The 27,772-nt window shown below is 46.5% G+C and overlaps 1 protein-coding gene across 2 annotated transcripts in view; it reads right to left on the bottom strand.

Moving 5' to 3' along the window:
- The window catches only part of EFL1 (elongation factor like GTPase 1), a 229,045-nt gene that overhangs the window by 151,861 nt on the left and 49,412 nt on the right, over positions 1–27,772 (bottom strand). For both annotated transcript variants that reach the window (XM_038767270.1, XM_038767271.1), the window contains exons 10-12: positions 27,326–27,462; positions 18,234–18,356; positions 15,419–15,518 (exon numbers count right to left, since the gene is read on the bottom strand). In XM_038767270.1, coding sequence (XP_038623198.1) covers positions 15,419–15,518; positions 18,234–18,356; positions 27,326–27,462 — 360 coding nt within the window. The remainder of the gene's footprint in view (positions 1–15,418; positions 15,519–18,233; positions 18,357–27,325; positions 27,463–27,772) is intronic.

The raw sequence follows: 27,772 nt of genomic DNA on the forward strand, positions 1-27,772 counted from the left end.
TCCATACTTCACTTTGCTGCCCTGATCATTTTTCTACAAAAACGTTCAGGTCATGTTTCTCCACTCTTCAAGAACCTCAGTGGTTGCCCATCCACCTCCACGTCAAACAAAGCACTCAATCCATTCATTCAATCGTATTTACTGAGCGCTTACTGCCCCCTCCTATCTCACCTCACTACTCTCCTACTACAATCCAGCCCGCACACTTTGCCCCTCTAATGATAATCTTTTCACTGATCCTCAGTCTCATCTACCTCATCACTAAGCCCTCGCCCACATCCTTCCTCTGGCCCTCCCTCCTCAAATCTGACAACTACTTTCCCCAGCTTCAAAAAGCCTTATTGTAGGCAAATCTCCTCCAAGAAGTCTTCCCTAAGCCCTCTTTTCCTCTTCTTTCACTCCCCTCTGCATCCCCCTGACTTGCTCCCTTTATTCATCCCCCCTTCCTGCCCCACAGTACTTACGTACATACCTGCAATTTTATTTATTTATATTAATGTCTGTCTCCCCATCTAGACTATTAACTCGTTGTAGGCAGGGAATGTGTCTGTTTACTGTTATATTGTACTCTCCCAAGTGCTTTGTGCAGTGTTCTGCACACAGTAAGCGTTCAATAAATACGAATGAATGAACTAGGCAGGGTCAAGGGCGACTTGATCAATAAATACGACTGAATGGATGAATAAGAGGATAACCAAGCAACTGGGAAGAATCACACTACATTGTACATGGATGAAAAAAACCCTCAGAAAACCCGACACAAAAGTAATGAATGAATCCCAATTTGACCAAATCCAATCCAGCTGGGGTAACACTGAAGAAGTTATTGGATTCAGTCATTAGCTGTAATCTTAACTTTTTTTTAATTTTACTCCAGCTCATTTGGGATCGAATTTCCACCATGAACTTGAAAAACTACCCAAAGGAAAGGCGATCCTCACCCACCTTTGATTCCCATCCCCCCTCGGCCCTTACAATGCAATGTCCTGAGCAATCTAGAATTACTAAAATTCACTTTTCTCAGCAGTCGACTGCAAGACATCAGTAGGGTGCTTCACGCTCTTACTGGCTCTTTGGCAATTTATGGAAGAATCACGGAGGGCTCCGGATTTCCCACAGGGCCAAAGTATTTCTTTAAACCGGGATCGCATGTTTCATTTGGATATAAACGCTCACAGGTCTGCGGATCCTTGAAGTGCAGGCTTCAAAGAAACTTCATTCACTCATTTAAGACCCAAATCACATTCGGTGAATTGCATAAGCAGGTATCGATGTTGTAGCTTGGCACTGTTGGTAATTTGAACCTGAGGCCCACGTTTATGTGACAGTTGATGATGATGATAATGCTGTGTTAGGGCTATGTGCCACGCACTGTCCAAAGCACTGGGGGTGGACAGAAGATACATCAGGCTGGCCACAGTCCCCATCCCATGAGGGAGTCACAGTCTAAGGGAGAGGGGGAACGGATATTGAACCCCCATTTTTAGAAGAGGAAAATGATGCCCAGGGAATAATAATAATAATTAGGGTAGGTGTTAACTGCTTACTATATACCAAGAACACCACTAAGCGCTAGGTTAGATACACAACAATCAGGTCCCACATGGGGCTCACAATCTAAGTAGGAGGATGAATGCGTATTGAATCCTCATTCTGCCATGAAGGGAACTGAGGCACAGAGAAGTGATGTGACTTGCCCAAAGTCACACAGCAGGTCTGTGGCAGAGCTGGGATTACAACTCAAGTCCTTTGATTCCCAGGCCCGTTCTCTTTCCATTAGGCCATGCTGCTTTTCTAACACTTAAACCAGCGAAAGGAAGGGGCCAATTGATCTGAATCTCCCAGGAATGACAACGTAGCGGGCCAAAATTGCTCTCTGCTTTCCCAGATTGTAAGCCCCCTTTTAGACTGCAAGCTCCTTGTGGGGCAGGGAACATGTAGACCAACTCTGTTGTAATCGCCCAAGGACTCAGTAAAGTGCTCTGCACATGTAAGCACTCAATATATACCATGCACTCAATAAATACCATTGATGGATTGACTACTTCTTTCAAGGAAGAGCAGCGAGAACAATGAAGTGGATTGCCTGAGGAAGTGGAAAAGTCAGTGGCTGCTACAGCAGGGGCAGGCAGGCAGCCAGCCAAAAACAAAGACCTAATTATCGTCATCATTTCATGCAGAAGTGGCTGCCAAGTGCTTGGTGACACCGGGGCTGGGGGTACTGCCGATTTCAAGCAGATAGGGAAGGAAAGATACTTTTCATGGCATTCAATAGCAAAGCACTTAAACAGGGGGCTGGAAAGTCCATCTGCAGGGGGGAAAGGGGCCCAGCTCTCTGGCGGTTTGGTGTGGTCATTTTAGAATCAGAGGAGAAAACGAGTCGCAGCATCGGTCCACCTGAGTTGGCCGAGGGAGAGAAGAAGAGAAAATGGCTAGTCCTTCTCTCTTTGCCTTCCCTCAGGTCGGTCGTGGCCACTCCCCGCCTCGGAAAAAGACACGTTCACCACAAAACGAGAAGCAGTGCGGCCTGTGGCAAGAGCACAGACTTGGAAGTCAAAGGACCTGGGTTCTAAGCCCGGCTCCTCCACTTGTGCCACCTTGTTAAAGTCACAACTTCTCTGAGTTTCCACTTGCGCGACCTTGGAAAAGTCACAACCTCTCCGGGTTTCAGTTCCCTCACCTGTAAAATGGGCATTTAAGACCGTGAACCCTATGTGGGACAGGGACTGTGTTCAACCCAATTATGGTGTATCAGCCCCTCGCTTACTACAGTGCCTGGCACATGATAAGCACATAGTAAATACCACTGAAAAAAAAAAGCTTAACAAATGCCATTAAAAAAAAATTGATCTTAACACGTCTGGCCTGGAAGTTGGCTTTTTACAGTGGAAGGTGCCACGCTAACTTTCGACTAGAAAAATTTATGTTCCTACTATCACCCCGTGGTTAATTTTCCACATTGTAAATTGGTTTCTAGGTTTCTGTCCCCCCCTATGAGATTAAGCCACTGCGCAGGCTTGTCTCAGGCTTCGCAAATCAAGATCTATAGGCTCTATATGGGCAGGGAAGGTATCTGCTAAATTCTGTTAGTATTGTACTCTCCCAAGCACTTAGTATGGTGCTCTGCACAGAGTAGGTGCTCAATAAATACTACGGATAGACTGATTGTTTGAGATCCACTTTAACATGTCTCCGGGGTCAATTTTTAAGGAGTGGCCTGCAAAAACCCCCCTCCCTTCCAACCGATCTAATGTTTGCCACTGCCCTGCCACCGAGATTTCTCCAGCCAAACGAGGAATGTTTCCCCGGTGATTTCACTCTTGGGAATCCAGGCATAAAAGATGGTTTAATGGGGATTTCAGGCACCCATCCTCGAAGCTCCCGAGCCCTTCCAGAGGAGGTCAGTTTCCGAAGCAGTTGCGAGACGCAGCTCCTCCTTGGACATATTTGTGGTGGCTGAGGCTTACCAAAATTAGAAGGCTGCAAGTCAGTATGGACAAAGCGCTAGACTGGCCCCGAAAGTGTTTCAGGATGAGGTAAAGAGATGGATCGGGCGGCATTCCCAATCCAGGCCCTCACGAGCATTGGAAACGCTACATAATACTGCTCCTCCCCCCACCAATGTCGTCATATGGAATTAGTCACCCCACACGGGACTCCACGTGGCGTGACGGCCACCGCCCTGCCTGGTGCCCAACTTGGGAGCCCTTCAGGAGGAAAAAGGGTGGGCAAGTTTTGGAATGCTTTTCCCTGAATGCCCCTGCCAAACCTATCGAGAAGCATCATGGCTTAGTGGCAAGAGCCCGGGCTTGGGCATCAGAAGTCATGGGTTCTAATCCTGGCTCCGCCACTTGTCAGCTGTGTGCCTTTGGGCAAGTCACTTAACATCTCTGGGCCTCAGTTACCTCATCTGTAAAACGGGATTAAGACTGTGAGCCCCATGTGGGACAACCTGAATGTGTTGTATCTACCCCAGCGCTTAGAACAGTGTTTTGCACATAGTAAGCACTTGAACAAATACCATTATTATTTTATTACAACCCCCAAGGGTTCCCACATTTCTCTCACCACCGTTCCAATCAACCAAACAATTAACTCAATCAATCGACTGATGGTAATCACAGACTGTGAGCCCACTGTTGGGTAGGGACCGTCTCTATATGTTGCCAACTTGTACTTCCCAAGTGCTTAGTACAGTGCTCTGCACACAGTAAGTGCTCAATACGATTGAATGAATGAATGAATGAATGAATGAATTGAGCACTTACTATGTGTGGAGCACCCGTACCGAGCACTTGGGAATCAAGTTAATGGACTCAATTCCTGCCCTCGGGAGCTTACAATCTAGTTTATTCATTCAATCGTACTTACTGAGCACTTACTTTGTGCAGAGCACTTTACTAAGTGCTTGGAAAGTGCAAAATCGATCTAGTTGGGGAAACAGACAGACATTGTAATAAACTACAGATAGGGGAAATGACAAAGTATAAGGATATGTACGTAAAGTGCTGTGTTGGGGTGAGGTGAGCATTCAGTGCTTAAGGATGATGAGGGGCTGGGGAGAGAATCAAAGGGCTTAAAGGGTACAGACACAGGAGCAGAGGCAACAGATGGGAGGGTGAATAGTGGGGAAATGAGAGGTTAATCAGGGAAGGCTTCTTGGAGGAGACGTGAGCTTAATAAGATTGTGAATGTGGAGAAAGTGACGGTCTGTCAGATATGGACGGGAAGGGAGTTCCAGGCCAGAGGCAGGACGTGGATGAGGGGTTGGCGGGGAAATAGATGAGGTACAACGAGCAGGTTGGCATTATAGGAGCTAAGCGTGCGGGTGAGGCTGTAGTGGGAGATCGACAATTTAAGGTGGGATTGGGAGTGGGGTGCCAAGTCAAATAATGAAAATAGGCCCCATTTCTCACTTGTTTAAAGGGTGGACAGAGGGCTTCGGTCCTGACCGACTTCAAAGAGATGCTTTGACCGTCTCCCAGGATGAGTTTTTTCCTCACGCACCGGCATGATTTCTTTCTTTCTCAGCAGCCCATGTTTCCCTCACTGCTCCCCTGGGGCCACAAGCGCCTCCAAAGGTCTCCGCCATCCCTTTCGGCATGCCCCTCTCTGACAGCCAGGCAGGCCCGTCCTCAGCCAGTGGCTCCAACACTGCTTCTGCTCCCCGGGAGGGGGCTGGGAAGTTCAGCGGGTTGACCCAGTTTTACACTTAAAGCAAGTTCCCCCTACAAAAGGGGGAAGCGGTTCACGCTGCCATCAAAAGCGTCCCGCGTTAAGTGAGACAGGATGTCAGGCCTGGATGTGTTTCCTCGACAAGCTTGAAAAGGCCCGGCGGGGTCGTTTCTGAGGGAATGAGCGCCCGCGGTCACCCACCTGCCACCAGCTGCTCGGTCCTCTAAGCAGTTGTCTTATGGCTCTTCCCCCTCCCCTCAACTGCTGCCCCATCTCTGCTCTTCCCCTCATATAGCACCTTGTAACCTACCCGGCGCTTAGAACAGTGCTTTGCACATAGTAACCGCTTAATAAATGCCATTATTATTATTATTATTAAGACTTTGAGCTCCCCGTGGGACAACCTCATCACCTTGTAACCTCCCCAGCGCTTAAAACAGTGCTTTGCACAGAGTAAGTGCTTAATAAATGTCATTATTATTATTATTATTAAGACTGTGAGCTCCCCATGGGACAACCTGATCACCTTGTAACCTCCCCAGCACTTAGAACAGTGCTTTGCACATAGTAAGCGCTTAATAAATGCCATTATTATTTATCTTATTATTATTATTAAGACTGTGAGCTCCCCGTGGGACAACCTGATCACCTTGTAACCTCCCCAGCGCTTAGAACAGTGCTTTGCGCAGAGTAAGCGCTTAGTAAATGCCATTATCATCATCATAGCAGCCACCCTTGGGCATCCTCCGGCCAGAGGAGAACCCAGCCAGTCCCTAATCACAGGGCCTGGAACAACCTCTGCTCCTACTGATGATGATGGTATTTATTAATTGCTTACTATGTAGCCCCCTCCTTCCTCTCCCCCTCCTACCCCTCTCCATCCACCCCGCCTTACCTCCTTCCCTTCCCCACAGCACCTGTATATATGTATATATGTTTGTACGCATTTATTACTCTATTTATTTTACTTGTACATATCTATTCTATTTCTTTTATTTTGTTAGTATGTTTGGTTTTGTTCTCTGTCTCCCCCTTTTAGACTGTGAGCCCACTGTTGGGTAGGGTCTGTCTCTATATGTTGCCAACTTGTACTTCCCAAGCGCTTAGTACAGTGCTCTGCACACAGTAAGCGCTCAATAAATATGATTGATTGATTGATTGATGACCCTCTGCCTCCAAGGCCCATGGTCTACCCCCTCTGCCAAGCTGCTTCTCTATAGATGAGGACGTCACTAGCTACACATTATTTGGACTCAGCGCCAGGCCATTCGGCAGGGAAGCCAGCAACCTGGGAAACGGTTCCTATTATTATTATTATTGTTATTATTATTATTATTATTATTATTATTATTCTCTGGGCCTCAGTTCCCTCATCTGGAAAATGGGGATGAAGACTGTGAGCCCCCCGTGGGACAACCTGATCACCTTGTATCGTCCCCAGTGTTTAGAACAGTGCTTTGCACACAGTAAGTGCTTAATAAACATCATTATTATTATTATTATTCCCTTGATGTCATCACTCCCTGCATCTCACCAGACCAGACTGGCACCAGAGAGGGTGAGGAGTGAAGGTACACGAGTAGCCTGGGAAGAATTTAGACCATGCCCAAAAAACATAAGCAACCCCTGACCTAGACTTCCACTGGAACTAGGAAGTCCGCCTAACACGGGACTTCCAGTGCTTAGAACAGTGCTTTGCACATAGTAAGCGCTTAACAAATACCATTATTATTATTATTATTATTATTGTTATTATTATTATTATTATTATTATTTATACTCAGGGGCTGCACCAGTTGGCCCTGGGCCAGATAAAGTTCAGCGTGTGAGCCCATTGTTGGGTAGGGACCGTCGCTATATGTTGCCAACTTGTACTTCCCAAGCACTTAATATAGTGCTCTGCACACAGTAAGCGCCCAATAAATACGATTGAATGAATGAATGAACTTAATGTGGGCAGGAGCTGCTCGTTTGAGAACGGGAGAGTGTCTCCATTCTTTCATTCGTATTTACTGAGCACTTACTGTGTGCAGAGCACTGTACGAAGCGCTTTGGAGAGTACAACTATTAGGTCTGAACCGCTGTCCAGCTGACCCAGGAGTCTATCTCCAGCAGCAGCCCTGGGAAAGTGGGAGGAATCGTGCTCATGTTGAGGGGAGGACTCCATTCAACATCCTCAACTCTCCCCTCTTCACCCCTAACCTTCTCCCTAAAGACCATCTTTGAACCCCTGAAGCTCTCCAACGCTCTTTTGAATTTGCTGATGTTGCAGGCTGCAGACTTGCTTCAACCCAGTGTAAGAGATGAAGGCTTTTCTCTTCTTTGCTTGCAACCTAAGCTCTGCCCCAATTCTGATTAAGTGGAAATCAGGTCACAATCATTATTACCTTTTTGTTCATGGCATTTGTTAAGCGCTCAGTAGTTTCTAAATGCTGGGGTAAGGACAAATGAATTAGGTCGGACACAGTCCTGTCCCTCATGGGGCTCACAGGCTAAGTAGGAGGGAGAACAGGCATTCCTATTTTACAGTTGGGGAAATTGAGGTACAGATAAGTTAGAGAAGCAGCGTGACTCAGTGGAAAGAGCCCGGGCTTTGGAGTCAGAGGTCATGGGTTCAAATCCCGGCTCCGCCAACTGTCAGCTGTGTGACTTTGGGCAAGTCACTTCACTTCTCTGTGCCTCAGTTACCTCATCTGGAACATGGGGATGAAGACTGTGAGCCTCCCGTGGGACAACCTGGTCACCTTGTATCCTCCCCAGCGCTTAGAACAGTGCTTTGCACATATTAAGCGCTTAATAAATGCCATTATTAAATTAAATTAAGTGACTTGCCCAAGATCACACAGCAAGCAACTGGCAAAGCCGGGATGAGAACCAGGTCTTTCTGGTTCTAGACTGTGAGCCCACTGTTGGGTACGGACCGTCTCTATATGTTGCCAATGTGTACTTCCCAAGTGCTTAGTACGGTGCTCTGCACACAGTAAGCGCTCAATAAATACGACTGATTGATTGATTGATTGACTGATTTCTGATTCCCAGGCCTGTGCGCTCTCCTCTAGGCCAACCCTGCTTCCCGCTTTCACCTGGGAGCTCGTCCCAGGGACTCTGACTTAATAATAATAATAATAATAATGGCATTTATTAAGCGCTTACTATGTGCAAAGCACTGTTCTAAGCACTGGGGAAGTTACAAGGTGATCAGGTTGCCCCACAGGGGTTTCACAGTCTTAATCCCCATTTTACAGATGAGGTAACTGAGGCACAGAGACGTTAAGTGGCTTGCCCAAAGTCACACAGCTGACAATTGGCGGAGCCGGAATTTGAACCCATGACCTCTGACTCCAAAGCCCGGGCTCTTTCCACTGAGCCACGCAGCTTCTCTTGCAGCGCCCAGCGTCTAACGACCGACAGCGTCCACTCCAGTGGCTATTCTGGGGATCTCAAAGTTTCTAGTACTACTGTCTACTTGAAGCAGCGTGGCTCAGTGGAAAGAGCCCGGGCTTTGGAGTCAGAGGTCATGGGTTCAAATCCCAGCTCTGCCACATGTCTGCGGAGTTAATAACATTAATAGCATTATTATTACTATTATTATTATTATTAATACTATGCTCAGCACTTCAGATGTATTTAATCAATACTATCACTTCTATCATAGAATCTAGTGACATGGGAGCCACTGGATTGGCCCTGTCCCCATATCTTCCACACTCAATAACCATCCGACCGCATCCTTGTGTATATATCTATAATTATACTGAACTATTTTGATGGTATTGATGCCTATCTACTTGTTTTGTTGTCCGTCTCCCCTTTCTAGACTGTGAGCCTGTTGTTGGGTAGGGATTGTCTCAGTTGCCGAATTGTACTTTCCAAGTGCTTAGTACAGTGCTCTGCACACAGTAAGTGCTCAATAAATACGAGTGAATGAAAATCCCACCTGCATGAATAAAGTTCGAGCTCAAAACATCCCTTCTGTAAGCCACTTATATTCGGTGGACCCGTTCAGAAACTCGGGGGTTGGTGCAAAATATTTATACCTAACATTAGTTTGTCCTTGGGAGAGCTCAGCCAATACATTAATACACTCAGAGATATAACAACCTCAGCCTGTTCCCCCCCAGGGGCGACTTCTCAGCTTGCTGGGAGTGGCAACATGGAGAACTTCCCTGGTACCTTGGCATCATCTTTGAATCCTTTCTCTCTTTCAACGTGCACCAAAGACACAGGCCTACGGGAAAGAGTCCGGGGGGTTAGAAGACCTGGATTCTAATTCCAATTCCACCACTTCCCTGCTATGTGACTTTGGGCAAGTCACTTATCTTCTTTCGCCTCAGTTTCCTCATCTGAAAAATTGGGACTCAAACCTGTTCACCCGTGGGGGACAGGGACTGTGTCCGATTTGATTATCTTGAATCTACCCCAGCACTCAGTACGGTGCTTTTCACACAGTAAGTGCTTAATAAATATTATTATTGGCAGGGAAGCCAGTAGCCTGAGAAATGGCTCCCTTGATGTCATTCCCTGCGTCTCACCAGACAAGACTGGCACAGTTAAATCCACGAACGGCCCCGGAGACAGTGAAGAGTGAACGTTCCCGAACAGCCTGGGAGAACACCTGTTGGTTCTTTCTAGGCAGCATCCTCAGAATCCACCCCTTCTGCTCCAAGCAAACTGTCGACAAGTCCAGGCACCTGTCACATCCCGATCAGGTTACTCCAGCAGCCTCCTCACCCACCTGCTGACCTTCCTGTCTCCGTCCCTACCCTTCTCCATTCCACGCTGCGCTGCTCAGTTCATTTTTTTATAAAACATCGTTCTGCGGGCCTCCCCTCCCCCTCAAAAAAACTGTGGTATGGGTGTTTACTATGTGTCAAGCACTGTCCTAAGTGATGGGGCAGATTGAAGAAAATCCGGGGTGGGGCGCCGTCCCTGTTCCACGTAGCCCACACAGTCTAAGTAGGAGGGAGAACAGGACCTGAATCCCGATTTTACGGATGAGGAAACTGAGCCCCAGAAATTAAGTGACACGGCAGACGAGTCATGGAGGCAGGATGAGAACTCAGGTTCTCTGATTCCCAGGCCTGTGCTCTTTCCACCAGGCCATGCTGCTTATCAAAAACTTCTAAAGATTGTCCATCCCTCTCCCCAACAAACAGAAGGCACTTAATCAGCTCTCTTTTATTTTATTTTATTTTATTTTGTTAGTATGGTTTTGTTCTCTGTCTCCCCCTTTTAGACTGTGAGCCCACTGTTGGGTAGGGACTGTCTCTATATGTTGCCTTGTACTTCCCAAGCGCTTAGTACAGTGCTCTGCACACAGTAAGCATTCAATAAATATGACTGATTGATTGATTGATTGATTCCCCTGGACTTAATCTCGCTCCTGCCCCATCACACCTCAGCTCATTCACTTCGTTCCTCTACAGCCGACCTACTCACTGGGCCTTGCTGTCATCTCTCCTCAGGACCTCTTTCTCATATTAGAGAAGCAGCGTGGCTCAGTGTAAAGAGCCCGGGCTTTGGAGTCGGATGTCATGGGTTCAAATCCTCGCTCTGCCAATTGTCAGCTGTGTGACTTTGGGCAAGTCACTTCACTTCTCTGTGCCTCAGTTACCTCATCTGTAAAATGAGGATTAAAACTGTGAGCCCCCTGTGGGAAAACCTGATCACCTTGTAACCTCCCCAGTGCTTAGAGCAGTGCTTTGCACATAGTAAGCACTTAATAAATGCCATCATTATTATTATTATACCCTCCTTCCCACCAGGAACTCTCTCCCACCTCACATCCAAAAAACCATTCATTCCTCAGTCAATCGCATTTACTGAGTGCTTACTGTGTGCAGAGCATTGTACTAAGCACTTGGGAGAGAAGATATATTAATATAACCAACACACTCCCTACCCACAGTGAGCTTACAGTCTAGAGGGGGAGATAGACATTAACAGAAATAAATTCTAGTATGCACAAAAGTGTGGGGCATGAATACAGGGAGCAAGTCAGCTCTCTCTAGAGCTGTTTTAAATGCTCAATAAATACCAGTGACTGACTGACATTGCTAGATTGATCATATCTTCTCCAAAACCTTCCCTCGCCTCATCCTTTTCCCCCTTGGTTGCTTCCCTTACCTGTAACTTATTTTAATGTCCATTCATTCAGTCATTCAATCGTATTTACTGAGCACTTACTTTGTGCAGAGCACTGTATTAAACGCTTGGAAAGTGCAATTCAGCAATAAAGAGAGAAAATCCCTGTCCATACCGGGCTCACAGTCTAGAAGTGGGGAGACAGACGTCGAAACAAGTAAATAGGCATCAATATAAATAAATAGAATTATAGATCTATACACATCAAAACAACTGATACACCTCCTCCCCACTGCTCCCTGAGGGCAGGGATCATGTCAACTTACTCTATTGTTCTCCCCCAAGTGCTTAGTACAGTGCTCAGCTGACAGGAAGCACTCACTAAACACCATTGATTGATTAACTTGATTTCCCTCCCTGGGTCCTCGGAAAACAACCAATACTCAGTGTTAAAAGGAGGGAAGGGAATCTCAATTGAGACAAAAGTTAAGCAGGAAAAAAAAATCAAAAAAATATTTTATGCAGTAAGTGAATGAGTTCCTGAATTGGTACCCTAATGAAGATCACCTGCCAGGGAAAAGGCTGGGAGCCCAGGGCGAGTGGGAATGACTTTAGACTAAAATATGCAAAGTATCTGACACAATGTATACCTCCAAGGAAAAAGTCCGGGGCTGCCACAGCATGACATAATAGAGATGTTAGAATGGCAATGAATCTGCCACTCATGATACTACCTCACCAAGAGAGCTGGTGGGCTGCTGCACACAGGGTTTAAGATTGGAGGGGCACAAAGACAGAAATGACCGAGAAGAGACGGACACTACCCCTTGATGGACTGAAAACCGATGCCAAACTACTGAAAGTGAAGTGCTCTTCTCCCTGAACAAAAGCGTGAGGAAAGCTTGCTTACTCAGACACAAACACATGCCTCTGATTCCACTGTCAACATAATAAGTGGCATGTGATGTTTTTGAAAAGGAAACTGGCTTCTTAGCTCTGAAAGGCTGCGTTCGGAGCAAAGGAAACTTTCACAACAATCTCTGGCAGAAAGAAAAAGGGTCTCCCTCCACCCCGTCCCCACATCCTTACAAGCTTCTCGATTGCTGCCACCTCATGTCCAAAAGCCCACGCTCTGTGAAAAATGACATCACAACCCTGAAGTGAGCCAATGTGCTTTGTGTTTATACAAAGGCAGATGTGGTAATAAGCTGTCTCCTAGTCATCCCAAGAAGTGATTATTCTGGCGAAAACCGATTCCAGGCTTTCCATTACTTCCCCCAGGACCCTCCCTACTCACCACAGCAGGCCCGCACCTCCTAGTGGTCCCCATCGGCCTCATCTCCTTTCAGTGGACCCCACCATCTTCGTAAAACATTGACGGGGTGAGTTCCCTCTCCTCCTTTGGGGTCTCATAGCAGACAACTACCAAGGTCTCTCCAGGGGGGTTTACCGGACCGCTAGTGCTGGGGCAATGCCCGATTCCTCCAGACCCGGGCTCAGTGGAAAGGGCATGGGCTTTGGAGTCAGAGTTCAGAGGTTCGAATCCCCACTTTGCCACTTGTCAGCTTCGGGCAAGTCACTTCACTTCTCTGAGCCTCAGTTACCTCATCTGCAAAATGGGGATTAAGACTGTGAGCCCCCCATGGGACAGCCTGATGACCTTGTAACCTCCCCAGCGCTGAGAACAGTGCTTTGCACATAGTAAGCGCTTAATAAATGCCATCTTTACGATTATTATTATTCAGACCAGACCACGGTCAAACCAACTATTGTCTATTTCATTCCTAGCCCCAGTGATTCGACTTCATTTGCATGGTTGTTTTATTTATTTAGCCTTTTCTTCATCCTGATGCATTTGTACTGCTTCCTTGGGTTCCCACTATTTGTAAATAATTATCAATGTGGTCTGCTTAGATCACAAGCTTCTGGGAAGCAAGGATCATGATGCATCTTGCCTCTATTAATGATCACTGTACCCCTATTGTACTCCTCTGGGCACGCTGGGCACAATGCTCTACACTCAGTAGGCACTCATATGAATACCGCTGATGATGACACTGTAAGGGTCTCTCCCCCTTTTAGACTGTGAGCCCACTGTTGGGTAGAGACTGTCTCTATATGTTGCCAACTTGTACTTCCCAAGCGCTTAGTACAGTGCTCTGCACACATAAGTGCTCAATAAATATGATTGATTGATTATCTACTGGACTGTAACTACTTAAGGATAGAGACTATCTCGTTCAGTCTAGTCCTTCCCCCAGCACACAGAGGGCCTTAATAGACAGAAGACAAAGTGCTAATGTCTGAGATGAGGAGTAAGATTTCCTAACTGGTTCTAATTAATCAAGTGAAAACATGATACATAAGTTTAAAATTGTATCAGGGCAATGCTCCTAAGACGCTTTTAAACTCCTGAAGTTTGTAGAGGTTCTCTGACCTCGACTATGAGAAAAACAATCAAATCATTGGCTTCCTACCCACTTTCCCCCCTCTAAAAATCAAATGTTCCCATACATTCCAGAATAAGCTCCCCCTCTTCCTCAGCTCCCCTCCCCTCCGTGTCACCCCGACTTGCTCTCTTTGCTCTACCCCCTCTCCCTGCCCCACAGCAATTGTGTATATATGTAGCTTTAATTCAATTTATTTATATTGGTGCCTGTTTACTTGTTTTGATGTGCATATACCTATAATTCAATTTATTTATATCGATGCCTGTTTACTTCTTTTGATGTTTCTCTCCCACCTTCTAGACTGTAAGCCCGGTGTGGGCAGAGATGGTCTCTCTTTATTTCTGAATTGCACTTTCCAAGCACTTAGTAAAGTGCTCTGCACACAGAAAGTGCTCAATAAATACGCTCCTCCTCCAGGTTCTTCCCTAAAGAGCTCAGACTTCCCAGTCTAGGCCCAGCAGGCGCGGATGTTTGAGGGGAGGAAGCTGGCAGAGGAAGAGAAGAGAAAGGGAAGTTCGTTGACTACAGGGGAGGCCAGCTAGCAGCATAATTACAACACCATTACAATGGGTTAGAGAAGAGGGGAAATGATGGGAAAAGTGGGGAGACTGGGGCAAGGAGAAGAGTTAGGGGCTGTGGAATTCCCTGAGGGGAAGAAGGCAAGGGAAGAAAAATCAACCATCTCCGTGAATGCTAAACTCCAAACAATTGGCTGATGGTAGCCCTCCTGATGGTTCTCTGTCCCAGTGGAGAAGGCAGAAAACCTCACCCAGGAAGGGGAGGACCCTACTGGAACTGGTTTGGCTCTCGCTTCTGGGGATGACCACTTCTCCCGATGACTAGCCAGAAGTGATCTGATGAACTGGTGAACTGACGAGCCGGCCCTTGAACGCTAAACATCGCACTTCAGATCGCGTTCGGCCCACCACGTGGGGAAGCGAGAGCTTCCCTGAAGCCAAGGGCCTCGTAAAAGAGAGCTCAGAGTGAAGGGCCGGGGGCCAGATCGTTCCAACAGTCCTCTCAGCTGCCCGTTACTGCCACTCCTTTTTAAAGGTGCATTAATCAGTCACACATGTGCCATTTCCACCTCCACGGCCAAGGGAGGTGGTTCGCTCCCGGCCAGGGTAGGTGGAAAGCCCCACGGAACTGAGGACTTTGGACCCGGAATTCCAAGGGCTGGCCCAAGTCAGGCCCCGAGTGGGCTAGGTCTTCTCCTGGCCCGACCCCACTTTCCATCTGCTAGGGCCCGGAGGAGGCAACGGGCTGGAACTGTGCCCACGTGGTTTCTACTGAACGCACAATCGTGGCCATGTGATGAAGACCTCCTCAGTCTTTACAAACAAGCAAAGGGCAGGCTCAGGCCCCTCTGCAAACGGCCCAAGACGAAAATCATTCTCATTCTCGGTCTCTTTCACAGACTCCTCCTCTGTCTCCCGTACCTTAATTATGGATGTCCCTCAAAGTTCAGTTCTGGATCCCTTCTTTTCTCCTTCTACACCCAATCCCTTGGAAAACTCAATCGCTCACTGGGCTTCAAATATCTCCTCTATGCTGAATATACCCAAATCTACATCTCCGGCCCTGGTGTCAAAAAGACACCATTTTTTCTTTCCCCACTGCAGATTTCGATCGAGTTCTGCCCAAGACGTGCAAGCGAACCGACGCATCGCTTTAATTCCCCCGGGGTCCCCGATGCCATCACGTCTTACCTTGGCTTGTTCTTGGGCAACGACTTTGCGTCCACGGCAAACATTTTTGAGACAAAGATGATGACTGGAGCCGTCTCTTCACTTCCACATTTCATAAAAGCTATACAAACATGAAACACAGGTGGTTACATTTCCCGGTCCCTGTCCCCTTTTCCCTGACAGCCAGTTGTCATTAAAAGACAGATCCGCCCCACGGCCTTCACCCGATCCTCGGGAAGGTGGAGGATGTTTTCGGGCTGAATGAACTCCGTGGCTGCAGCCATGAAGAGCCCGACTTTGTGTCTGGGGAGTGGCCGTGTTGGAGGCTGCCCACTGGGAGATCCTCCTTGGATAGTGCCACGCTGCCTCGGGCACACGTGGCTGTTCAGCCTCATCTACGATAACTTTGAGTTGATACTTGGGTTCAGGGTAGTCTAGTAGCAGGTATTTCCACCTGCCTTCAGGACATCTCCTCATGGATGTCTCCTTGACAGCTCAAATTCAACATGCCCAAAAGAACACCCCTCTTCTTCCCATAAACTCTCTCCTCCCCACAACTTTTCCATCACTGCAGAGGGTAACACCACCCTCCTTGTCTCCCAGGCCTGTAAACTTCACATTATTCTCAACTCCTCTCTCTCATTCAACTTGTATATTCACTTTGTCACCCAATCCTGTCAGTTCTACCTGCCCGATATCTCTAGAGTCCATCCCAACTGCTTACAAACTGACCCAAGGACTTATCATATCCCGCCTTGACTACTGTATCAGCCTCCTTGCTGACCGCCCTGGCCCCATTCTACCCTCACTCCAGTCCATATTTCACTCTGCAGCCCAGATCATTTTTTAAAAAAGAAATCATTCTCATTCCCATTCCTCAAGAATTTCCAGTGGTTGCCCACTCACCCAACAGCGGGCTCACAGTCTAGAAGGAAAAAAATCCCCAGCATTTAGTCCAGTGCACTTCACCCAGTAATCGCTTAAGACAGATAAGTGATTGCTGCAGAAATAAAGGAATTTATTGAACATCAAATGTCATATCTCAATCAATTAATCGATGGTATTTATTGAGCACTTAGTGTGGGCAGAAACAGAACCAAGCAGAAACTCCTTATCAATGGCTTTAAGGCATTAAATCAGCTCTCCCCCTCCTAATTTACCTCGTTTTGCTCCTCTAATCCCAACCTACTCGCTGTTCCTAGCTCTCACCAGTCTCGATGCTGAATCCTTGTCCACGCTCCCCCTCCAGCCTGGATCACCTCTTTCGTATCTGACAGACCACCGCTCTCGCCATCTTCAAAGCCCCACTAAAATCCTACCTCCTCCAGAAGCCTCTCCCGAACAACTTTTCATTTCCCCACCTTATTTGCCCTCCCTTCCGTGTTCCTTTTAAAACTGGGTCTCTCCCCTCTTAAGCAATTTTGATGTGTACCCCAATCCAGCCCCACCACACTTTTGTATAAATCTTTCTTCTCAGTTGCTTCACGCACCTGTAATTTATTTTAACATGGGCCCTCATGGTGGGCAAGGATCGGGCCTACTCACTCTTCTTATTTTATTGTACTCTCCCCATTCATTCAATCATATTTATTGAGCGCTTACTGTGTGCATAACACTGTAATAAGCGCTTGGGAAGTACAAGTTGGCAACGTATAGAGACGGTCCCTACCCAACAGCGGGCTCACAGTCTAGAAGGAAAAAAATCCCCAGCATTTAATCCAGTGCATTTCACCCAGTAATCACTTAAGACATATAAGTGATTGCTGCAGAAATAAAGGAATTTATTGAACACCAAATGTCATATCTCCCCCTTCTAGACTGTGAGCCCGCTGTTGGATAGGGACCATCTCTATATGTTGCCAACTTGTACTTCCCAAGCACATAGTACAGTGCTCTGCACACAGTAAGCGCTCAATAAATACGATTGAATGAATGAATGAATATCTCAATTAATCAATGGTATTTATTGAGCACTTATTATGGGCAGAGCATTATACTAAATGCTTGGGAGTTAGAACCACAGTGTTATTAGCATGGTTTACTGGCTCAGGCTTGGGAGTCAGAGGACGTGGGTTCTCATCCCGGCTCCGCCACTCATCTGCTGTGTGACCTTGGGCAAGTCACTTGACTTCTCTACATCTCAATTCCCTCATCAGTAAAATGGCGATGAAGACTGTGGGCCCCACGTGGGACAACCTGATTACCCTGTATCTACCCTCATGCTTAGAACAGTGCTTGGCACATAAGACGCGCTTAACAAATACCATTATTATTATCAGTACGCACATTCTCTGCCCTCGGGGAGACAAATACTGAAAAAAAAAGCCCAGTTCCAGAGAGAACAATCAATTGTATTAGAGAATTGTATTATAGAGAAGCAGCGTAGCTCAGTGGAAAGAGCCCGGGCTGGTTAGTCAGAGGTCACGGGTTTAAAACCCGGCTCCGCCAATTGTCATCTGTGTGACTTTGGGCAAGTCACTTGACTTCTCTGTGTCTCAGTTATCTCATCTGTAAAATGGGGATTAAGACTGTGAGCCCCACGTGGGACAACCTTATCACCTTGTATCCTCCCCAGTGCTTAGAACAGTGTTTTGCACACAGAAAGCGCTTAACAAATGTCATCATTAGTATTATTATTATTGTACAGAGCACTGCACTGAGCACTTGGGAGAGTACGATACGCCGTATCGATACGATACGACGGACACGTTCCCTGCCCACAACGAGTTTCTAGTTTAGAGGGGATGGAACTGACCCATTTGTTGGAAAATGAAAATGCCCCCAGCCCCAAAGCAACAGACAGTGAGGCCCAAACCGGCTCGCTCCCTCTACTCACCATCTTTCATTTCCTGAGTTTCCGGTGGGAGCGATTCAAAGGTCCGGGCTCCAGTACACATCAGCCTCTCCACCCTCTCTGCCGTGATCTCCAGAGGGCTAGGAAGTTTCTGACAGACCATGGCTAGAGCTCGCCATTAAGGAATCAAAAACAATTAGCTGGAGTAGCTTCTCCATGTTTCCGCAACGCACGACCCCGCCTCCACTCATCACATTGACCCAATACCCACCGAGATGCCGGGGAAATGTGTTGGATTATCCATTCATTCATTCAATCGTATTTATTGAGTGCTTACTGTGTGCAGAGCACTGTACTAAACGTACTTGCCCAAAGTGACTTTGGGCAAGTCACTTCACTTCTCCGCGCCTCAGTTCCCTCATCTGTCAAATGGGGATTAAGACTGTGGGCCCCAAGTGGGACAACCTGATTACCTTGTATCTACTCCAGTGCTTGGAACAGTGCTTGTAAGCACTTAACAAATACCATCATCATTATTATTATTTTTAAGAAATACTACAATTATTACTGCCTATCAACAAAACAATGAGATCCACAGAAACCCTATGAAGGCTCTGTGGAAGTCCAAGCAGAAAATCTAACATGAGTATTTGGGGTGAGAATGTTCCTTATAAACACCAATCTCCCAACCCTGGCCGAGGACCCTTTAGTCTGAAACACCTGGAGTTCCCCAGGAGTAGTCCCAGGAACAGTGGTCCCAGGAATGATAGTCCAGGGATGCAATTGGGCCAGTAAGATCCCCAGAAGAGAGCACAGTCATCATCATCATCATCATCATCAATCGTATTTATTGAGCACTTACTGTGTGCAGAGCACTGTACTAAGCGCTTGGGAAGTACAAGTTGGCAACATATAGAGACAGTCCCTACCCAATAGTGGGCTCACAGTCTAAAAGGGGGAGACAGAGGACAAAACCAAACATACTAACAAAATAAATAGAATAGATATGTACAAGTAAAATAAATAAATAAATAAATAGAGTAATAAATATGTACAAACATATATACATATATACAGGTGCTGTGGGGAAGGGAAGGAGGTAAGATGGGGGGATGGAGAGGGGGACGAGGGGGAGAGGAAGGAGTCAGAGCACGTGTGATTTAATCCTGACTCTGCCAACTGCTTGCATTGTGACCTTGGATAAGTCACTTAACTCCTCTGTGCCTCAGTTCCCTCAACTATAAAATGGGGCTTAAATCCTCCTCCCTCTTATTTAGACTGTGAGCCCCTTGTGGAGCCCCTTACAAGCACTGTTCCAAGCACTGGAGTAGATACAAGGTAATCAGGTTGTCCCACATGGGGCTCACAGTCTTAATCCCCATTTGACAGATGAGGGAACTGAGGCGGTGAGAAGTGAAGTGACTTGCCCAAAGTCACTGTGAGCCCCTTGTGACAAACCTGTATCTACCCCAGCACTGAGAACAATGCTTGACATGTAGCAAGCGCTTAACAAATACCATAAAACAAACAAACAAACGTGGGAGAGAGGCCTGACCCACAGTTTCCAGGAAGGGGAGGCCAATAAAGCAATCTCAGGTAAAAGCCACCCTCAGGAAGACAGAGAAAACAGAATCAAACAACAGAAAATGAACCCCACGGTCTGACTGCTAAGCCAGTGAAAGAAATCAATGTGTCAAATCTTGGTCTCTTGATCGACTGAAGGAACAGTTATTTACACAGCCATTTACATTTTCAAGTCTTAATGGAACAGAAACATTTAAGAACTTTGAAAAACCAATAAAAGCGTCAAATAATATAAGTATCTATCTTTGCCAGAAAACGCATGGATCCAGCACATCACTCTTGGTGGGGTTTTTTTTCATTCTAGTGTTACTGAATTTTAAGAGCGGTATTTCTCATAATGCTTTTTCTTTTTTCTTTTTTAGTGGCATCTGTTAAGCATTTACTCTGTGCCTGGCACTGTATTAGGAGCCAGGGTCTATGCCAGGTAATCAGGTTGGACACAGTACCTGTCCCATATGGGGCTCACAGATTTAATCCCCATTTTATGGTGCCTGAGGCACAGAGAAGTGAAGTGACCTGCCCATGGTCACACAGCACACAAGTGGAAGAGCCCACATTAGAACCCAGGTCTTCTTACTCCCAGGGCCATGCTCCTTCCACTAGGCCTTGTGGCTTTCTCATCCTGCTCTGGGGACACAATCTATGTAAAGCTTACCTTGGTTCAAACTCTTTGCTCCAGCTCCCCACCCCCTTGCAATTCATTCACTCATTCATTCAATCTATTTATTGAGCGCTTACTGCATGCAGAGCACTGTACTAAGCGCTTGGGAAGTACAAGTCGGCAGCATCTAGAGACGGTCCCTACCCAACAGCGGGCTCACAGGCTAGAAGCTGACTTGCCTGAATAAAGAGACTGAAGCTATTTCATTTTGATGCCAAATAATGAGAGATCGCTAGAATATTACTACAAGGTGTCTTTTTGCCTAATAGGAGGTGAAGGATATTTTGAAAACCAAACATTTACAAAAATACCTAATTCAGACTTTTCCATTATTTGTACCTATTTAACTTGCTATTTGACCATACACTTACATTGCGTCTTTTAATCGCTTTAGATATTTGATTGCTTATTCTGCATGTAAATCTACTCTAATTTTTTTTCACCTTTCACTCTACATCATTTCCTATGGGACTCTATACCCTAGGATTCAATTAATTGCATTTTTTGAGCACATACTGTGCACAGAGCATTGTATTAATCAATCAATCAATCATATTTATTGAGCACTTACTGTGTGCAGAGCACTGTACTAAGCGTTTGGGAAGTACAAGTTGGCAACATACAGAGACAGTCCCTACCCAACAGTGGGCGCACAGTCTAAAATGGGGAGACGGAGAACAAAACCAAACATACTAACAAAATAAAATAAATAGACTAGATATGTACAAGTAAAATAAATAGAGTAATAAATATGTACAAACATATATACAGGTGTATTAAGCGCTTGGGAGTGCACAATAAAAGAGTAAACAGACACTTTCCCTGCCCACAATGAGCTTACAGTCTATAGAGGGAGACAGACATTAATATAAATTACAGATATGGACATAAGAATCAGACGATCATATTTTTTAATGGTATTTGTTGAGCGCTTACCATGTGTCAAACACTGTTCTAAGCACTGGAATACTACAAGTCAATCAGGTTGGACACAGTTGGATACACATGGGGCTCACACTCGAAGTCGGGCTTACTGAGCACTTACTATGGGCAGAGGACTGTACTAAACTCTTGGGAGAGGACAATATAACAATAAACAGATACGTTCCCTGCGTGTGAGCTTACAGTCTAGGGGGGATCAATTAATTAATCAATAATCAATCAATCAATTGTATTTATTGAGCGCTTACTGTGTGCAGAGCACTGGACTAAGCGCTTGGGAAGTCCAAGTGGGCAACATATAGAGACGGTCCCTACCCAGCAGTGGGCTTACAGTCTAAAAAGGGGGAGACAGAACAAAACCAAACATACTAACAAAATAAAATACATAAAATAGATATGTACAAGTAAAATAAATAGATAAATAAATAGAGTAATAAATATGTACAAACATATATACATATATACAGGTGCTGTGGGGAAGGGAAGGAGGTAAGATGGGGGGATGGAGAGGTAGTATAATAAATAGTATTTATTGAGTGCTTTATGTATGCACAACACTGCGCTAAATGCTTGGGAGGGTCCAATACAGACTTAGCAGACATAATCCCTGCCGACAAGGAGCTTCCAGTCCAGAGGGGAGGGGTGTTCTTTCACTTTATGCTCTATTTTCATTCATTCATTCATTCATTCAATGGTATTTATTGAGCGCTTACTGTGTGCAGAGCACTGGACTAAGCGCTTGGGAAGTCCAAGTGGGCAACATATAGAGACGGTCCCTACCCAACAGTGGGCTCACAGTCTAGAAAGGGAGCCGCTGAAGACTGCTAACTGGAGTGGGTCAGGAATGAAGTTTATTAATCACATCCTGAGACTCTTGGTAGAAATGTAACCTGATTGCAAGTAGAAAGGTTAACAGGCACACTTTCTAAGCAGAGTTACTGTAAAAGAGTCATCTAGCAAATCCAAGAAAGCAAACACCTGTACATTAGAAAGCCACCGAGGAATTTCATTCACGCTAGTTACTTTGATCAATCAATCAATCAATCAATCGCATTTATTGAGCGCTTACTGTGTGCAGAGCACTGTACTAAGCGCTTGGGAAGTACAAGTTGGCAACATATAGAGACAGTCCCTACCCAACAGTGGGCTCACAGTCTAAAAGGGGGAGACAGACAACAAAACCAAACACACTAACAAAATAAAATAGAATAGATATGTACAAGTAAAATAAATAAATAAATAGAGTAATAAATATGTACAAACATATAAACATATATACAGGTGCTGTGGGGAAGGGAAGGAGGTAAGATGAGGCTCTGTGTGCAGAGCACTGGACTAAGCGCTTGGGAAGTACAAGTTGGCAACATATAGAGACAGTCCCTATCCAACAGTGGGCTCACAGTCTAAAAGGGGGAGACAGACAACAAAACCAAACATACTAACAAAATAAAATAGAATAGATATGTACAAGTAAAATAAATAAATAAATAGAGTAATAAATATGTACAAACATATAAACATATATACAGGTGCTGTGGGGAAGGGAAGGAGGTAAGATGAGGCTCTGTGTGCAGAGCACTGGACTAAGCACTTGGGAAGTACAAGGTGGCAACACAGAGAGACGGTCCCTACCCAACAGGGGGCTTACAGTCTAGAAGATGGTTGTTTTATATGGTTGTTTTATTGAGCGCCTTTCGAGTGACGAGCACTGTACTGAAGGCTTTCCTTCATTCAATCGTATTCATTGAGCGCCCGCTGTGTGCAAAGCACTGTACTAAGCGCTTGGGAAGTACAAGTTGGTAACATATAGAGACGGTCTCCACCCCACAGGGGGCTCACAGTCTAGAAGATGGTTGTTTTATTGAGCACCTTTTGAGTGATGATTTTCAAGGGGATTTAGAGCCTTCCAGGTGACCTGTGTGCTAGCCTCAACCCATCCCAAATACTCAAGTGGAATCCCAAACCAGGGAACACGGCTACTTTCCCGTTATCTCCCAAAGAAAACCGATAGCGCTATTAACCTGTCACGCTGGCGTTTCTCATGGTGCTTTCTCACTCCAAGATTACTTAATTATCAATCTAATAAGCAGAAGCAGCGTGGCTCGGTGGAAAGAGCACGGGCTTTGGAGTCAGAAGTCATGGGTTCAAATCCTGGCTCCGCCACTTGTCAACTGTGTGACTTTGGGCAAGTCACTTAACTTCTCTGTGCCTCAGTTACCTCATCTGTAAAATGTGGATTAAGACTGTGAGCCCCCCCCGTGGGACAACCTGATCACCTTGTAACCTCTCCAGCACTTAGAACAGTGCTTTGCACATAGTAAGCGCTTAATAAATGCCATTATTATTATATTATTAACCTGTCACGCCGGCATTTCTCATGGTGCTTTCTCACTCCGAGATTACCTAATTATCAATCTAATGAGCAGAAGCAGCGTGGCTTGGTGGAAAGAGCACAGGCTTTGGAGTCAGAGGTCATGGGTTCAAATCCCGGCTCCACCAACTGTCAGCTGTGTGACTTTGGGCAAGTCACTTCACTTCTCTGTGCCTCAGTTACCTCATCTGTAAAATGGGGATTAAGACTGCGAGCCCCACGAGGGACAACCTGATCACCTTGTAACCTCCCCAGCGCTTAGAACAGTGCTTTGCACATAGTAAGTGCTTAATAAACGCCATCGTTATTATATCGGAGGGAGCAGTTGACCAGGAGTCTGATTCTCTGCTCTTTTGACTTCTCTCTCCTTCTGTATTTGCCTTGCCCTCTGCAACTCTCCCCGCTCTTAACTTTTAGATTGTGAGTCGCCTGAAGGACAGGGACTTCGTCTAATTCCCACCTGCGGAATCTTTTCCCGGCACTTGGTACCATGCTTTGCACACAGTAAATAAATAATTATTATAATTCAAATAATTAATAAGTATTATCACTACTAGTGGAAAGAGAGCAAGTTTGGAAGTCAGGAGACCTTGGGTCGAGTTCTGGCTCTGCCACTTCTCAGCTGGGAGACCTTGGGCAAGTCCCAACTTCTTAGTACAGTGCTCTGCACACAGTAAGCGCTCAATAAATATGATTGAATGAATGAATGAACTTCTCTGTGCCTCAGTTCCCTCCTTTGTAAATGGAGATTAAAGACCTGTTCTTTTTCTTTTCTTTTTTGGTATTATAAGTGCTTACTATGTGTCAGGCACACTACTAAGTGCTGGGATAGATACAAAATGAATTAGGTGTTTTATCTCTCTCTCACACACACACTGAGAGTCCCTTTTGGGACAGGGATTGTGTCCACTCTATCCTGCATCTTCCCCAGAGCTGTAGTAGTAGTGGCATGGAGTAGGAGCTTCAGAAATGCCACACTTACTATTTTTAGGTAACAGAGAAAGGGGGTGAAGAGGAGCTCCCTATAGCCTCATTCTTGCCGACCTCCCTGCCTCCTGTCTCTCCCAATTCCCACCCACACTTCCCTCCATTGCCCAGATCATTTTTCTGCAAAAATATTCTGCCCATGCTTCCCACTGCTCAAGAACCTCCCGAGGTTGCCCATCCACCTTGGCATCAAACCAGAAACTCCACACCACTGGCTTTAAAGACTCAATCACCTTGTCCCCTCCTACCTCGCCTCGCTACTCTCCTCCTACAATCCAGCCTGCGCACGTCACTCTTCTAATACTAACCTCCTCACTGTACTTTGAACTCATCTCGCCCACATCCTGCCCCTGGTCTGGAATGCCCTCCCTCTTCATATCCGACAGACAATTACTTTCCCCCACTTCAGAGCCTTACTGAAGGCTTATCTACTCCAAGAGGCCTTCCCTGACTATGCCTCTTTTCCCAATTCCCTCTGCATCACCTTGACTTACTCCCTTTATTCACTGCCACACCAAGGCCCCACAGAACTTATGTAGTATCTCTAATTTTATTTATTCATATTAATGTCTGTCTCTCTCTGCAGACTGCAGGCTCATTGGGGGCAGAGAATGTGTCTGCTGTATCGTACTCTCCCATTCACTTAGTATAGGGCTTTGTGCATGGTACATGCCCAATAAATACAAATGACTGACAGACTGAGGAGGAAGTGGAAGAGGGTAATTTTCGTGCCATCTAGTGCCAAGCGTTGGCAGGAGGAGACCTCTGAAGCTGGAGAAAGTCTCTGTGGAAGGCCCCTGCTACTGCCACAGTGGAGAGGGAAGGCCGGCTCACCAATAAGAAATCTTAAAACTCCGCCAAAGGCTCCTCTCACTGATGGAATGTTGTGTGAAAATTAAAACCTGGGTTTTCAAGGCTTTTTACGACATCGGTCATCGCTGTTAAATCCATTAAAACAAAAATGGGCCCGGGATACGGACTCTGTATCCTTAAAGAGGGTGGCCACCAGGTAGCTTTCTTCCCTTGCCAGGATCAAAAGCAACGAAAAGAGTGGCATGTTCCGGAAAGGATTCCGAGAAACAAAAATGCCAAACTCGGCAGCTGGTTGGAGAAGAGAAAAGCTTCGGGTCATGAACAGAAGACAGGAATTCATGGTCGACCCAGGGAGCATCTTGGCTGGGTTTTAGAGGTTAGCAGGGTGACGAGGGGGAAGCTGGCATCTCTCATCAAAGGCGAGGGACAAAGCTCAGTCCTGAGACTTTGGGGCCTCGAACCTGTGTGAAGCAGTGGTTGACACTGTGCCATTCATGCTCACTCATCCCTGCCAGGAGTGTTCCCGCTGGGGGCTGGAGAAGAGAAACTGAGCGGGATGATATGGGGCTTGCCCCGAGAGCTGCTGGGCAGAGACGGGGTGAGACGGGCAAAGTCCCAAACAGGTTAACCGAGGGGATGGGGCGGAAGAGCAGGGAGTAAACATTACGAGACAGATGGGGAGGCAGGAAGGGAAACGGAAATGACAGCAGATGGGGAGAGAAGGACGTCTGCTCTCTGGTCTCGGAGAAGAATGGGCACTCCTGCTAGCAACGATTTCTGAGGCGTAGGGGGAGAGATGATACCACCGATCCAAAACAAAGAGTGGTGGAAACAGCACGGGCCTGCCCAGCTCCTAACCCCAGGTTCAGTACTTGGCCGCCTTGTGACCTTGGGCAGGTCTCTACACTTCTCTATGCCTACGTTTTCTCAACTATAAAATGGGGAATTCAATCCCTGTCCTCCCTCCTCCTTGGACTGTGAGCCTCTTGTGGGAAAGGGACCGTTTCTGATTTGGTTGATATGAATCTACCTCGGTGTTAATTGCAGTGCTTGGCACATAGTATGTGCTGCACAAATATCACCCTTTTTCATTACTGCACTGGGTGGCAGAGAGTTTATCTGAGCAGGGCCAAAGACCCGCAGCAGTCTGAAGCCCAAATTACCCAGAGGCTATCTGCAAACATCAATCAATCGTATTTACAGGGCACTTCATGTGTGCGGAGCCCTGTACTAAGTGCCTGGGAGAATACAGAACAACGGAGTTGATAGACATGTCCCCTGCCCAAAGGAGCTTACAGTGTAGAGTAGGAGACAGACATTAGTATAAATTCCAGAGTGCTGAGAGGCTGAGGGTGGGGTGAATGTCAGGTGCTTGAAAAGGACAGACTCAAGTGCGTGAATTCCCAGGTCTCGGGCCAGCTGTCGATGTACGCAGGTGTGCATCTTGTAAAGACGTCTCAGTCGCCAGAAGCAGCATGGTTGAGCCTCATTTTTCCACGTGTACACGCCTGTGATCCGGGGAAAAAAGCCATCCTGTTCCTCACTGGGCCACGGGATAAACTTAGGGTCTCCACCAATTGAACCGTGAGAAAAGGACGCCCCTCAGTACCCCAAACTCCAGCCCTGGAATTCAAAATCAACTGAACAACATGGATCTCCACCTTTCCGGAGATAGTTGGTTGAGCCAGGCATTTTAGAAGATGTTAAGTCTTGGAGGAGAAGAACAACAAAGATACCCACTGTTGGCAAGGCCTGAGCACTTCAAGCAAAGGATACAGAGGACGGCTTGGGAGATGGGGAGCCACTGACTGCAGATGGCATTGATCTGGACTTTAGGGTCTGCATGACGAGCTTCCCGGATGCCCATCTTCAATCCAAGCAAACTCATTATTTTATCCATTTTTTCTTTGTCCCTGAGGAAAAGGGAGAAGGCGGGAAAACTCAGTCACAAATGCCCAGGTGAGGAAGGTACGACTCAGCAGTAGTACTCTGTAGCCGCCTGTCCGATCGGTCACAGATTGTCGTCCACGGAACAAACCCAGCCGACAGGACAGGGATGGGACCATCCCACTCTCGGAAAGACTGGAGGAGGGCAAGAAGCAGGAGCAGGATGGCAGGCAGGATCTTTGGAAAAAGCAGTTCCACTGCCCTCTGCCAGCTCTCTCTTTCCCCACCCTACGCCCCACCCGAAGACTGGGCAACAGGGTCACTGCAGGGGCCTTC

This window comes from Tachyglossus aculeatus, chromosome 26, assembly GCF_015852505.1.
Source record: "Tachyglossus aculeatus isolate mTacAcu1 chromosome 26, mTacAcu1.pri, whole genome shotgun sequence".
Classification (NCBI taxonomy): Eukaryota; Metazoa; Chordata; class Mammalia; order Monotremata; family Tachyglossidae; genus Tachyglossus; species Tachyglossus aculeatus.